The sequence below is a fragment of the Podarcis melisellensis genome (assembly GCF_964234715.1).
Source record: "Podarcis melisellensis genome assembly, chromosome: 9".
NCBI classification, from domain to species: Eukaryota; Metazoa; Chordata; class Lepidosauria; order Squamata; family Lacertidae; genus Podarcis; species Podarcis melisellensis.
The window spans coordinates 42,870,498-42,886,066 of NC_138541.1; the positions used below are offsets into that span (position 1 = coordinate 42,870,498).

A 15,569-nucleotide genomic window follows, 5' to 3' on the forward strand; every position below is an offset into this window, starting at 1 on the left:
GGGGTTCTGCAACATCTGGAGGGGTCAGTGGTTAAGCACTCATGCTTGGGCTAGGAGGAGGATGTTAACATGGTGCGTTCTTGAAAACTGGTGTCTCCTTGCCACCCTACCTCCCTTCTTCCTGGCTAAGACTGTTATATAAAATTGTCACCGTGTAGTGGCAGCTTTCAGGTTTTACCAGTGCAGAATTTGTGGGTGCCAGTACCTCCTGCAGTGCCCTCAAAAATCCAGAGTGTATGACCACTTGGCCCTCTTGCTCAGTGCCTGTTTGCGCTGGCTTGGCCTGTTGTGCACTGAAATGTTCTTTTCTCCATAGGTGGTGCATGGTGGGATGTCTCTTACCATTTTGTGGCCTTGTTATCTTTTTCTGCTCTTTAGATCTTGCAGCCTTATTGTGTTGTGCCACATACACCCCTCTGCCCCAAGTTGCCGCATCATTTTCTCAAAATTGGAAATGCATCCATTGGCTCGGAAAGGTTGGCAATCCATATTATCAACATATACGATCGCACTTTAAAAGCAAATGACTTACAAGTAACCCCTAGAGGCATCTGTTTAATACAAATACAAATTTGTTCCACAACAATTAGTAGTTTATATTAAGTTTCTTTCCCATCCCAAATACCTTTTTAATACACAAGTCACCCACAAAAGCATCTAAGCTCTTTTGCAAAAGAGAACTGGGTAAAACAAGTAACAAAACTTTTGGGTCTCAACAATATACACAGTAAAATATTTGCATCGTAGATTGCATTGCAGTGCAAGTTTCAAAATTTGACTGCTAATTTTGGTGGTGGAGTTGTGTACTGATGTACACATTTTAGAACCAAACTATTGACTGCTTTCCAGCTGTGGCAATAGCACCAGTAGGCTGCTTAGTTATGCTTGTAAAGCTAATAGAACAATCCATAGGGGAACGCCCCTGATAGCCCCATACAGAGTTGATGAAGACAATTAATTTGGCATTTAACACTACCTCATTGTTAACATTTCACCATCTTTGTTTTCTAAGGGTAACCTTATTCCACCATGTAAACATTTTCTTTGATACAACTTCTGATATCTCTAATGGTCATCTATTAACTGGCACTAGAAAAGACAGATAACAACTATAGTCTGTGTGTGACAACTGGCATCTCCATTTCATGAAAAAAAGTGGTAACTATTCCTTCATAGCTGCTTCAGCCAGCTGCATTGAATTTCAGAAGCATCATCTTAAAAAGGAAAGGTCTTGCTTCTAAGCAATGGAACACATGGTCCTCCTGGTGATAAAAAAACTATTTCTGCCGTATGCATTGTGATTTATAGTCATGCCCGTCTCCATGAATCCAATGCTTGATTGCTATGCCATTGGGAGAAATAATCAGTTGGCCTTCTTTTAATGTGCTAAATGCATGGGGACCTGAAGATGAAACATTGATGATTTGGTTGCATTTTAGTGGAATTCGGTAAGCAATTTATATTGTGCCCTGTCCAGTATGGTGCGATGTGCTGCAGCTGCCTTATCTTTTAAAGTATTTATATCACAGTAGTCAGCTGTTTATGCAAAGCAATGGTACATCATTATAAATGGCTATAGCTGGGCAGGAAATCACCAGGTTAGCTATCACTTCAGTTTATAGTTAGACTATATCTGGATGTGTGTGTGTCTTTTTCCTAGTGAAATGGTTATGAACCACTCAGTTTGGAATTAATGTTATTCTGATCTTAATTTTGTTCAGTCCCTCCTATGACCTCTATTCAAATACACAGTGTTCTAAACCCCACAAAGAATTTGTGCGGCTCCTTCATCTGACAGTTTAAATGTTAAAATGCATTTCTTCATTTTAGCATTAAAGTCTTCATCGATGGGTTATTTATGCAACTTCTACTCAAGATCCCCATTATCAACTCTTTTTGCTAAACTATTATCTTACATAATCTCATTTTAATGTTTCCAACTAGTGCCATGATTCCAATAAGAGAGGCCTTATTTCAGCTACTGAAATCACTGGGGAAAGGCCCATTAATTTTAAGGAGGCTATGTGCTTTTTGCAATGTCTCAGCTTATCCATCACATACATCTGCTGAGTCTTTTCAGAATCTATGTCTTACTGTGTTTTATAAGTATGAAATGTGAAATGTAGTCCTTTTTAAAAATTACTTAATCCACTGCAGTTTGCCACCATAAGTTCCTCTCATTACTAGTAACACTGTTCTTGTATAACTCACATTACTTGGGCACAACTCACAATACATTCAACAAGCATAAGAGTGGTATAAGGACAGGTGCAGTGCCCTTTCTTTTTAGGACATCCAATCACTTAGTCTGCTGAGGTACATCATTCTGAAATGGTATGCCAAAGTTATTGGCTTTCCCCCCATGCATGTCATCCCTGCTGGGTACAACATGATACTGATATATATCTTCTGCACTTTCTATTTAGTCACACTTCAGTCTTACATTACTATGCTAAAACCACAATAGTAACAACTGAACTACTGAACCATTAATGATTCAGCTTTACTCCTGTATAGAAGGTACCACATACTTTGTCAATTTAGTGGACATCAGAGAGATACTGCCATATGGGTAATGCTGCCTACTTTGACTCTTTCAATACTGTCCTAACAAGTTTCTGAATCTGTTCTATCCTGATCTCTTAAACAAAAGAATAGAATTTAATCTCCCACCCTTTGCATATTTTACACACTAATATGTAAGTACTAAAAACATGTTTTCAAGGTTTCCTGCTGCTCTGTCTGCAATATATCTCTGATTATAGAACATATTACCCTTTAGCAGGATTTTGGAGGTGGCAGGAATATTCTGTCAATTTTAGCTCTTATGAATAAGCAGCAGTCAAATTGCTGCACCAAATGAATATAAAAATGTGAAAGAAAATGATCATTTGTGCATACAAGGGATATTTTCAGCTACCTAGTTTACAAATACTCACATTTTAAACATACGTTTTCAATGGTAACTTTTGGAAAGGATTTCCTTCATATCGCCTTCAAACCATATATGCTGCAGGTCAGCCACATCTTTGTAAAATCATCACATTACGAGGTTCGGGTACTTTGTGCTATGGTGCATATCTGTTTCCATGACTTTAAGGGTAAATGTGAATCATTTTAAAAATTGCCTTGAAGAGAGTGTGTCCAAGATTACGATAATTAGCAAAAAAGACCATAGAAACAAAGAGATGTAAGGGTTTTCTCCTTGTAAACAGAACACTGGTAGTAAATCTGCATATGCAGCTCTTTTCAGCCATAAACAGTGGTACTTGCCATGTTTGTTTGCCTGTTCGAAAGTCATCTCTGATGCGCTTTCTTCTTTGCATTTTCACTATGCTTAGCCACTTCACAATTACATTCCAGAGGTAACGTGTAGCGACTCTTGATCGATTTCCCCATTTGTTCTTCCCTCAGATTTACTTAGTGGTTTTGCTGTTTTAATGTGGCTGAACAGTAGGAAAGCACATTACTTTGTTCTTCAGTAAAGAAAGAGAAACACAGTTTCCATCAAACCGGCATCACATCAGAAACAGTTTCTTCTCCTGATTGTTGAGAGTTTGTACCTGTCTGTGATACTGGCACCACTACGGAGTCTTTGATTTCAGTGTTCTGATTGGAGGAATAATTTTTCTCCTCTAGTTTTTTGGCAGTGTCTGGACAGTTTTGAACAAATATCACTCGATTGTAAGCCTTAAGCCTCCGCCACAATTGAATGTAGACTTTACATTGCACGTACATGAAGACAAGGCCTCCCGTGAACCCAATGGCCACCACAACCAATTTTGTCCAAAATGGCCACTCCAGCACACCTTTCAGAGTTAAAAAGGGGGTGAAAGAGGTAGAGTTAATATTACTGTTTCATTTCCCTGCAAAGTTGCTATTTGCTTCTAAATTGCGCTTAGTGAAACCTCCTGACACATGGAGGCTGCAAAGGCTCCCCCTACCAGCTCAGTTCCTAAGGGTTCCTCGTGTTGAGCAGTGAAGCTCTGAAGTTTTCTTAATATTATGGTTTTAGATATAGGAGGGTTCCCAGTAATGAATTTGCCTGTACTGAACAGAAAGAATAATTATTTGCTCATGCATGCAAGCTAAGCTTTCCTGACATTTATGTGAAAGGGTTCAATTCCATGAGATTAGATGGGGGAGAAGCTCTAGGCTGTCATATCCTGCCTATGGAGTTCCCATAGGAATCTAGTTGGGTACTGTGAATAGGACACTGGATTAAATGGGTCCCTTAGGCCTCTTTAAGTTTTAAACCGGATGTGGAAATCACTTGTTTGGGGGAGGGGGTCACCCCCTGTCAGATATCCACATTTGCAATTGACTTTTAGGACCTTCAAGTCACTACTTTGGGCAGAGCATTTCTTTTTAACATTTATTTACAGAAAATCCTTTTATCCAGGAGATATTTCTCTTGAGTGAGTTAAGATTTGCTAGAAGAGAAATTGTTTCCTGCAGGATATAACTTTTAAAATGCTCTTATGCCGCTGAGATTAAGAATCTTGCCTATTTGAATGCCAAATGTATAATTTGCCACTGCATAATTTAAGCTTGCCGAGGGCAGTTTTACTGGGTGTATGAAAATGTTAAACACATCAGTAAAATATCATTTGAGTTTCATTTATTTTTTGCCTAGCAGGATCTCTTAAGCTTGAAAAATAAAAATAAGGCATGCATATATACATTTTTAAATGGAAAAATGCAATGTTGGAAATTGTATTTCAGAGCAATCTTGGGCACAGTGATACTCAATGTGTTTGTTTCATGTAGATATACTCAGATGCTTGTCTTTAGACTATCATTACACCCAGTGGCTACTTTATGAAATAGCCAGGGCTGCTTTGTAAAGTCAGAACGTCTTCTGAGAATAGATAAATCATGTTAACCATGCCAGCATATGCTTCATTTTAGAAACATAGGAAGGAGCCTCAGACCATTTGTCCATCTTGCTCAGTGTTGTCTACACTGACACTTTGGGGGTTCAGACTGGAGACATTCTCAGCCCTATGTAGAAATGCTGGTCATTGAGCCTGGGTCCACCTGCATGCAGTGCAACCCCATTTTGAATAATTGCTCTGTCAGCAGGGGTGGGGAGCAATGCAGAGCAATCAAACCCCCCTAGATGCTGGAATTCCCAGGAATTCAACAGGTTTTGAAACCTGTTGCCTGGAGCCTAAAGGGCTAGAAACCTGCTTCTTTTATGTAAAAGCCAAAGTTCTCAGAACACTGGAACTAGGGAAGTTGGGTGAATGCTCCCATTTGAACCTGTTGTTTTTGGTTCTGTGCGCTCACTTGCCTTTACAGTTTTGCTCTGTCTCCATTTCTAAAATCATACTACCTATAAGAACATAAAGAAAGAAAATGATAAATACACTCACCATTGTCATTGCCTTGCTTAATTTCCTCAGCGGTCCGATCTATTAGTACATACAGTGACCAAACTACGCAGGTAATAGCAATAATGTGGAATGTGACCGAGCAGACAATCTTCCTCCTCTCACTTGTTGTCATCTGTAGTTTTTCCCACTGCAAATGGCAAACAGAAATGGTTGGGTTTGCAGGAGTTCTTATGTTACTAAACTCTCCCTGCCCCGCTAAAATTAGCAATGAGGATGACTTAATTTTGAAATCCCCTACTTGTTCTCTAAAATACAGGCATTCAGGGCTTCCTTAATTGAAGGGAAATAGCAAAATTAATAAAATAAGCTCAATTTTGGAGAAAACCCATGATGTATTTTATTCAGGCTTATCAAGGAAGGCACCCTCTCATTAGTTTTGTGACGTGCTGAGCAACTGTTTAAAAGTTTCCCTGTTCCATTAAAGACTATAGTAGCAGCTACCAGCAAAATAATATTCTGTATGTGCAGTTTGATTTTGAAGAGAGAATTCTGCCACTACAGGCACTCTTGAAATGGGAAAGTTTATCTCCTTTTAAATTAGTACAGTTTTTATTGGGGCAGAACCAGGCCCATACTGGGCGACTCTGAAGTCTGTTGCATGTATTTAAAATGTCTTCTGGCAGGTATAGAGGCCTAATATACACAAGGAAACTAAATGGCCTCTAAGGAATTCTTGAGTAAGACACTCAACCCTGAATTCCAGTGGAGTTCAGGGTGAATTCAGACATCATGCTAATCACATGGTTGGTTCCTTCTCTGCTTTTAACAAGAAGTAAATATCAACTGAAGGTGTAGGGTCTTATCTGGATCATGCCCATGGTTTGCTCCCATCGTGGTCTTAACCTGGATTGCCTTCCTACCACAGCTGCTATTTAGTAACAAAATAAGAAAGCAAGCGAGGGCCAATCATACAATGAATGCCACATTTACTTTGTCCCTTAGCTATCATAAGGAACGTTGAATTAACCCAATAGTGGGCCTAGAAACTTAAGCAAAAAGCATTTTTCTTCTCTAGATCAAATGTGGCTTTTTATCCTCATGCAAATCATGTTTTCCTCTTTCATAAGTAGATTAAAATGCTGAGCTGTTCAGGCTTTTCATCTTTTGAATCTCGTTAATATTGCTCAAGTGGTGGAGTAATGCAGTGCAACACTGCCACCTTCCTGCTACTTGTAGTACTACATGGCTGAAGTGCATGTTCAAAGCAACATTTTAATATGTGTGCTACATTTCTTCCAAAATGACTCCAAATAGTTGATAAGGCCAGAAGGGAAATAAAAAACAAAACTTGGAGAAAGATGAAGAAATAAGGTGAGTTTTGCATGCCAATGAAATTGCTTTCAGCTTCAAACAGAAGTTGCACACATTGTCATAAGCTGCTCAACTTAAAATTGCTTTTTGCAATATACAGTACTGTGACGTTTCCAGTGCAGTATTGCCACACTAAGTCAGAAATATTTCTATTTCTCTTATTTGTAACAAGTTACATCCTGCCTGTCTTTTAATACTATTTAAAAGAACGCCATCACTGAACAATGATGTGTGCCCCTGCCCCCATGGCAAAAGAAAGGAAACTATGGCTGCTTAAGACAGAAGTGATTACGAGATTTGACACACAAGCAGAAAACGTACATTGCAGTAAGCAGAACCATCTGCCCAAGATGTGTCAGTAAGGTGTTAGAGGTACTGTTAGATTAGAACTCTAGCATCAGATTAGCCACTATGGGAACATCTTTCGGCTGAAGAGCAAAGGATGGGGATATACTTTATCGACCCCAACAGGATACCAAGTCAATTATGCACAGAAGCACAATACATTTATTTGGAGAATTTTTGGGGGAGTGGGCACAGCAGACGCCTTTCTTTAAAAGATGTGCAAGTGAAAGCGATCAAAAATCATAAGAATGACTTACACTTTCTTCATGCTCACTGCTACTAGTTCAAACTTGGAAAGAAAAATCAACTTAATGATGCTTTTGTTTGGCCTGCCTCCCGCTTTTTCATATTCCTTGAGTTTTACATTTTTTTAAAAAAAAATCAAGGGACGAGCAGAAGTGGACATAGTGCATTTTTTCTAAAAAAAAATATGTTTAGGGGTACTCTCATTTTGACTCAAGAAAATCACCATTTTATCGTTCAAAATGGGGGGGAAATACAGTAAATGGACAAAAGTACGAAGATTCACAAAGTGTTCAGGGGTAAGCATCCCCCTGCATCCACCCAGAAAAATAGCAGTGGACATAATAATGCATGCCCATCCATCCCCCCATTTAGGGTATTTCTTTTACAATTTCATAGATATCATGCCACCTAATTGTTGGGCAGCTTACCGTATATCCTGCCTTTCCAAGGTGTCTATTAATAGTGTGTAAAGGAATGCAACCATTGAACAACTCAAAAATTTAACAGACAGATTAAAACACCAAATAACTACCTTGTCGGTCAGAAAGGCTCATGATCACAGTCTGCTGTATTCGACTTCCTCATTCAAACCAAGTGCAAACTAAAGCTTTGTGGGCAAAACATTGCAATAAAGGAAAATGAGACTGGGACAGATGAAGGAAAAAGAGAGAGCGTGAGACAGCATAGCTCTTGGGGAAGGGAAAATAGCTAAAGAGCCATGGGTGCAATGGAAGGAGCAATAGCATTGATAAAAGTACTAGAAAGAGGCAAATGGGGTAGAAGCTGGAGGCAGAAAATGCATATGCCTTCCCATAGTTATTTGACTGGCCACTTCAAAGACAGCTTTGCTGAACTAGGTAGACAATTGGCCTGGTCCAGTTTGCTCTTCTCATGTTCCTAAAGAAAGAGCTAAAAAGCCACACTCAACAGGGAACAAGCCAGGAAGAGAAGGAAGAATAGAGTAGGAACATATTATACCAGGTCAAGACTTTGTCTGTCTAGCCCAGGATTGTCTACTACTTGATTATTTTGACAATTTGTAATTTCAGGCGTATCTAAAGGAGTATACCTGGACATGCCAAGGACTGAACTCGGTACCTTTTGCATGCAAAGCTGATGCTCAGTCACTGAACTATGACCCTGGTCACTGATGTCAGATTATTGTATTTTCTGTTGCAGAGAGTCAAAATGAGAATAAAAACATGGATTTTTAAAAAGTAAGTTTGCAAGCTCAGAAATATGTCCCACTTTGCTGAATTAATTGCACCTAGTTATATCACAATGTAGTAATCCAGACATTCCAAATTTCAATAGTGTTACATTGAAATGTTAGGACTAGAAGTGCAGCCTGTTAGACACTAGAGGGTAGCAAAGGACTGTACAAAAGATGTTCCATATTCTCAATGATTTAAGCACAACCATGGATGTCTAGATTAATGTTAAAATATATTTCTTAGAATACTGTATCTAGGCCTCCCCCCCCAAACTACATAGGATTACAAAAACAGAGTAACTGAAAAACAATCTAATCAAAAATAGCATCTAAGAACTTCAATCGTATTTAAAGATAGCCACTAAATAAAACTGCCTAAAAATGGAAATTAAACGATACCACTGAAAGAAAACCTTCAATTTCAAAAACAACGTATATTTATAGACTGACTGTTCCATCTGCCAATTTTATATTGTTTTCATTTTCAATTATCAGCTCTGTCATTAGACTAAAAGCAAAAAGGGAATTATATTGAACACCATATAGTTTTGACACTGCATTTCATTTTGGCTTGAGCCTTCTGTAAAACATGAATCCAAACAGCTGTACCATCATTAAGCAGAGCATTTCCTATTATTTAGGCTTGATTTGCATAGTTGAAATTTAAAATTCCCATACTTTCAAGCAGCTGGTGTTCTTGTTCAATCATACATGTGTCCGTGATCAGATGGGGAAATATTTGTGCAAAGCAGGTCATGCTCTGATTCTTGTGATCACACCAGCTGGGGAATGTGAGGTATAGCCGAGAAAATGGCTGATGGCTTTCTTAGTCTGCAATTTAATTTATGCCGTTTCCTGCCACAATTGTGGAACAGCACTTTTGAGATGAAGTGGAACCAGATCATGTGAAACAGTCCTAAAGATTCTGCCTCATTAATTCTCTTCTGCATTATTTGTTGACACATTTCCACAGATCTGGGCTTTGCTTTTCTCCCGCACTGCTTTAAATACAGGATGCTATCCCAGAGACACTGCTTTTGCCTCAAGAGGCTCAGCATCTCTAAACTTAACTAAGAACACCAGGAGAGCAACAGTGCAGTAGATGCCTCTCGTAAGTGATGAAAAACATTTTTAGTTTGCCTTGGGCAGTCAGCTCACAGTGGTGGTCTGCATAAAATACATTCTTATATTTAGCTGCTGCAAAAGCTACTACAGTGGAGCAGCTCGGAGAGTTTTATTTATTTTCATTTATTGAGTTTATATACCACCCTTCTTCTGAAAATCACAGGGCAGTTTACATCTTTAAAACATAAAATAAAAACACATGAAGTCTCCAAAACACTTGACTATAAACTTGTTGCTGTTCTTTATTTATATAGTGCTTTCTTACCCAAAGGCTCCCAAAGCGGTCAACAAAATATTAAATAAAAATAGTAACTAAATAAATACAACATAAAACAGCATAAAAAAATCACTAAATGACCACCAGTGCACCTAGGAGCAAGCCCATGCATAATCAACCACCCAAAGGAAACTGCCCTTAGCCTCATCATATCCCCCTCCCAGCAAGGAATAATCTGGGTAGCCTTAGACAAGTCAGTGTCTCAGAGCCTTAGTTGGCAGCATGGTCATAATAGCCTCCTTTACAGGGTTGCTAAGGTTTGTGGAGAATGCTCTTAAAGCCCTTTGGGCACTTGGAAAAGTATAAATGCCAGGCATTGTTATCTTATTTGTGCATATTAAGCTTGCCAGACACTTGGTGGTGGGGTCTCTCGAGTGCTAGTTCTGCAGAAGATGCACTCCTTTAGAACAGGTTCTTTCACCCCAAGTCACTGCAAGGTGACTGTCCAAAGCAGCATTTTGCAATAAACTAGCCCCACTCAAACATCCAGGGCATGCAATGATAATTCAGTGAATCGGGAGAAATCACTCAGCCTGCCTTTATTGTCATGCCTATGCTGGCTCCTCCCCAATGCTATCCACATGTTTAAGAGCATGGCTGCATGGGGCAGGCTGCCAAGACATGTAAGCTCTCCCCATGAGTTAGAAACTTGAGCGCTCAGGGACAGCCTACTCATATCATACAGAGTCAGTAGTCTTTATACTGCGTCAGACCACTCACATTGTCTATTTTGAGTGGCAGGCTCTCCCAAGAGTTTTGTAGTCTTGCCACCTGAGATCCTTTTAAGTGGACATATCAGGGCTTAAACCTGGGGCTTACGGCCTGCAAAGCATTCACTCTATTAGACAGCTGTTTAAAACAATCATGTTTAGATTCATCAAGCAAGCTTCCCCAGAACCACAGAGGCATCCTTTCAAAATACATTCTGAATTTGTGCAACAGCTCTCAGAAAAGCATAGGCATTTCTTCATCAATGTTGTATAGCAAGCCTCCTGCCTCACGCACATGATCTCCATCAAGGCCTCCCATAACCTCCAGCTAAATGAAAAGGTTTGGCTCACAGTAATTTATGTACTCCTATAATTTTGCATCTAATTACAAGCTTCCAAACCATATGCTATTTACATAGACAATTTTGTCATTTAGAGATGCAATCAGCCTGTGTGTGAGAGAGGGAGAGAGAGAATATAATTAAAAGTGCAAATGTAGAGACATTTCATAACTGTAGTACCCTAGAACTGCTTGCAACAGGGGAAAACATACCTTTGTAGTGAGCTTCAAAAAGAATGAAGATGATAAAGAAGGCTCCTCAGAGCACAAGAAATTCAGTAATCTGCTAGCAAAGGAGAAATGACAGCTCCAAGCCCAGGTCAGTTACTGTCCTGAATGCTAGTGCCATTGAAGCAACTCAGAGAACTGAGTGGTTCAAAGGGGACATTCTAGGAATGTAGTGAATGATCACATAGCAAAAGGGCAAAAGATCTGCATTTTGTCACATTCCCAGGCTTCTTGTCAGGGAAATTTTAAGTCTGAGAAAATGTGTTAACAAACAGTAAAAGGTAAAGGACCCCTGGATGGTTAAGTCCAGTCAAAGGTGACTATGGGGTGCTGCGCTCATCTCGCTTGTCAAGCTGAGGGAGCTAATGTTTGTCCACAGAAAGCTTTCTGCATCATGTGGTCAGCATGACTAAATTGCTTCTGGCACAACAGGACACCGTGACAAGTGCCAGAGCGCATGGAAACGCCATTTACTTTCCTGCCATAGCAGTACCAATTTATCTACTTGCACTGGTATGCTTTTGAACTGCTAGGTTGGCAAAAGCTGGGACAGAGCAACAGGAGCTCACCCCACCGCGTGAATTTGAGCCGCCAGTCCCCGGACAAATAGCACAGAAGTCTGTTATAGGCTGTGGCCTGGTTCATGCACCGTGCTAAAACAAGCCTCAGGTTAGCATGAACACGTGAGCTTCGGGATGAGTGCACAGCAGCTTTGCTCCTCCCTGCCACCCCCCTTTAAATAATTTTTAAAAATTGAAACTTTTTAAAATATAATAAAAAAAATCAAACTAATCTAAATGAAAAGAAGGAACAGAGAGAGCGGGGAAGGAAGTTAACAACAAAAAACAGAGAGCCCTCTGTCAGAGGTAGATTTTAACCCTTGTCCCACACAAATCGGGGTGGACCATCCCAGCTCTCACCTGGGAACTTCCCTTTCTTCTCCCACCCCCCGCCAAATATCTTCCATTCCCTGCCTCTCATGCAGGGTCCTTCATCAGATATCCATCACCTTCCTATCAGTATCCTCATTAACCCTGAATAGAGGACATTAAAATAAACAAGTTCATGTTGAGCAAAGCAGCTACAAGCTCTCTGGGAGCCTGATGTTCACACCAAGCTAAAATTTGGCTGTGTGCATGAGGCCTGTGAAATTCACCAATGACTTGTTAGCAGTCTTGTAACAGTGCCGATTTCCCGCTGTAGAGATGGGCTGGATTTGTTCTTCCCAACATGTGATCATTGGCAATTGCCTCTCACAGCCCTATAACTGAAGACACAAAAATCGAAAGTGTTCCGACTTACTGCTCACATTTTCTACATATATGGAAACGGATATAATTAACTTCCAATCTATATACCTGCCAACATTTCACAGATGCACAGTTGTGGTTCTTTGTTAACTCCAACTTTCTTAATCATTGTGTTATACATTTTTCCCACTGTTTAAAAATGGAAGGAGAAGGCCACTATATTTCTAATTAGATTTCCTCGGGTGCAATTAAATACACTCATGGTAGCAGGAAAAGCACAGAACCTTTGCAGAGAGTTGCATGCAGCCTCTTTCTCCATGAATTCAGAATGCAAGCCAAAACTATATCAGGTAAATTATGAGAAGCAAGGCTTTCATTACATTTTTCTACTGCTGTTAAAGCTGTTGAAACATCAGGTGTGACCTACATTCTGTAGATACATGCCATTCCCTTCCATGATTTGTAAACCTCTTTCTTGGTGGCAAACAGATCACCTCTACTTGTGTAGGTTCTGAGAGAGGCATGCTATCCCACACACGGTGGGGCCGACTGCAGACAGAGAGCCTTTATGGCATATCACAGTGTGAACCAGCCTGCACCTAAAACTGAGATCTGTGACCTATTTTTTTGTTCAAATGTTTGCCGAGGAAAGCCTGCACTGTAAAAACTAGTGGGCATGATCATTTATATACAAATTGGCAATAGCTGTCTGTTTATTGCTAAAAAAATTAAAAAGGCTGTATCAGGAGGACTTGTTTCCTCAAGGCATCACAACCAGATTTAAATGCTGTAGAATTAGTTTAACTTTAAAAGCCTTAATATACACACCTTCCCCTGAGACTCTAGCTGTTTTCCATAACAACATGATAGCCAATAAAGAAAAGGGAAATATTGTGCATAACGGTTAAGTATTTGACCTTATGTATTACCAGGAAAGACAGTGATTTAAGGTGGGCCATGTCTGAGGCACAGTTTACTAGTGGAAAGAAAACACTGAAGCTGGTTGCCTTGACAACGTGCCGCAGCGGTGCTGAAAATTAAAGGAAACATAGGCCTCTCTGTCATGGGAAAGGCTTGCAAAGCATCCACCAAATTAGGTTAAAAGAAAACTAATCCTACAGCAAATCAGTGTTACCTGTTCTAAGCAATATCAGCCATCACTTTTTATCATGATCCTTGTTATAAAACTGATGGGAAATCAGAGTGATTTATATAAGCCAACGGTAATAGGCAGAGCCACAACAACAACAATACGTTATGGTGTTGAGAGCTCAAAAGTTTCTGATTTCTCCCAGGAAATTGTGCAGGTCACTAGAGGTTCTTTGTGGAACCTACAGTGCTGAGGGAAAAAGGAGAGAATTCAAAGAGGGACTAGTTTAATTTCTCAGCAGCATCTCCCATAGCTCTCCCTGCAGGGAATACTGCTTTCAAGAGCCAATACTGCACGGCATGGTTTTAAATAATGAGAGTAAATAAAAAAGATCAAAGTGAAGCTATGTTTTAAAACAAGACATCAATATCATTCAACAGCCTGGTTACTTTGTAGCTCACAGTACCCAAAGCCTAATTTTCTCTGTAAACACTGGATTCTGAAGCAGACTCACCAATATATCCGTGCATTCCTGTTTTATTTGCTACTTAAATATATTACTGACTTCAGGGCATTAATTGAATCCCGTTTCAAACAAAGCATGCTATCAAGCTATTTGAACCAAGGAGCCAAATATTTCAAATATCTTTGACAGAATCCTTTGATTGAAAGTATGTTGTTATTGTTGTATGCCTTTCGGCAGGGAGAAAAATTAAAAGCCCCATTGATTTCAGCAGGACTTACTGCTATGTAATGGACTGCAGCTCTGGAATGAAAAGTAACTCTTGGCATAACACTACATACCTGTATAGATAATATAATGTTCCTAATTGGTCAACTGTGGTTAAACAAAAAGTATTATGGACTCCCTCCTCACCACCATCGCTCTTCCAGAAAACCACCGTACCCATGTGTGACTAACTGCTTCCAATGCAGTCACATAGGTGGAACTAACTAGAGTTTCTATTTGGCTTCAGATCTGAAATAGCTTTCATTGGTTTTAGATAAGCTAAAGGGGAAACATTTGCCTAGTTTTAACCATGATTAATGTTGTCAATATGATTAAGCATGATTAGGCCCAGTTGGAGGAATTCCCCAAAGCTGAATTGGTTAAGATGTTACATCTGCCCAGGCAGTAAGCTGGTATCGTCAGGGCTGGCCCTCTCATCAGCTAAGTTGAGCCTCTTGTCTTGAGATGATGGCAAATTGATGCCCCCAATGCATTCACCACTGCCTGCAGGGCTACCAAGCACCAAGGCTTGCTTTCTCATGCTGCCTTCCAGGCTGTCTGGCCCCTGGTCGGTTGTCAAGTGGCTGATGACAGCTGCCTAGGACTTCAGGAATGCCAGCACCAGTTTGCCACTGCAACCAATTGGTGGTGGACCTCCTAATGTGCTCTCTGGGTTACAACCTTTGCCTTGACCTATTGTGTGCAAAGCTGCCCAGAGAGTGCCTCTTTAAAGTTGTTAACTACTACTACTACTGTGAAACTTTAAACAGTATTTACTGCTGCAGCCTGCCAACAAAGATTCTGAGATCACCTTACCCACAATGCTATGCTTTGAGGACAGACTCTTCTGTAGAGAGAAATATTGTAGGAAATGATGGCCCTGGATGGAAGCAAAAACAACTCAAAGATCCAAGAGTTCAAAGAGATGAAGCACCTTCTCTAGGAGGAAAGCTAATGTGCTTGGGCCTTTTTACTCTAGAAAAATATGACTGGTGGGGGGCATTCTCAAGATTTATAAAATTATGAATGGTATGGGGAAATGGATAGGGAGGACTTTTCCCCCACCAACATTCTCAGTAGCCTGCCTACCTCTAAGGTTTGGAAGGAATGTAGAGTTCTATGCATGTGCCAATGTATGTGCCTTGAATTTCACCCCACATGGCAGAAAGGCTGTGCTGGATAATTTCCAGCTGGCACAAGGCGTAACTATGCTGGTAAAGTACCTTCCCAAACAGGAGCAAACCTGTATGACCCAGTGAGTATAACTGAAAAGTGGGATTTCTAATTAATGTCTGGCCCTAAAAT

The 15,569-nt window shown here is 40.1% G+C and overlaps 1 protein-coding gene across 7 annotated transcripts in view; it reads right to left on the bottom strand.

Moving 5' to 3' along the window:
• Positions 1-524: 524 nt before the first annotated feature.
• The window catches only part of MARCHF1 (membrane associated ring-CH-type finger 1), a 113,619-nt gene continuing 98,574 nt past the window's right edge, over positions 525-15,569 (bottom strand). For all 7 annotated transcript variants that reach the window (XM_081926085.1, XM_081926081.1, XM_081926082.1 and 4 more), the window contains 2 exons: positions 5,379-5,526; positions 525-3,809 (listed from right to left, as the gene is read on the bottom strand). In XM_081926085.1, coding sequence (XP_081782211.1) covers positions 3,508-3,809; positions 5,379-5,526 — 450 coding nt within the window. In that variant the 3' untranslated portion in view covers positions 525-3,507. The remainder of the gene's footprint in view (positions 3,810-5,378; positions 5,527-15,569) is intronic.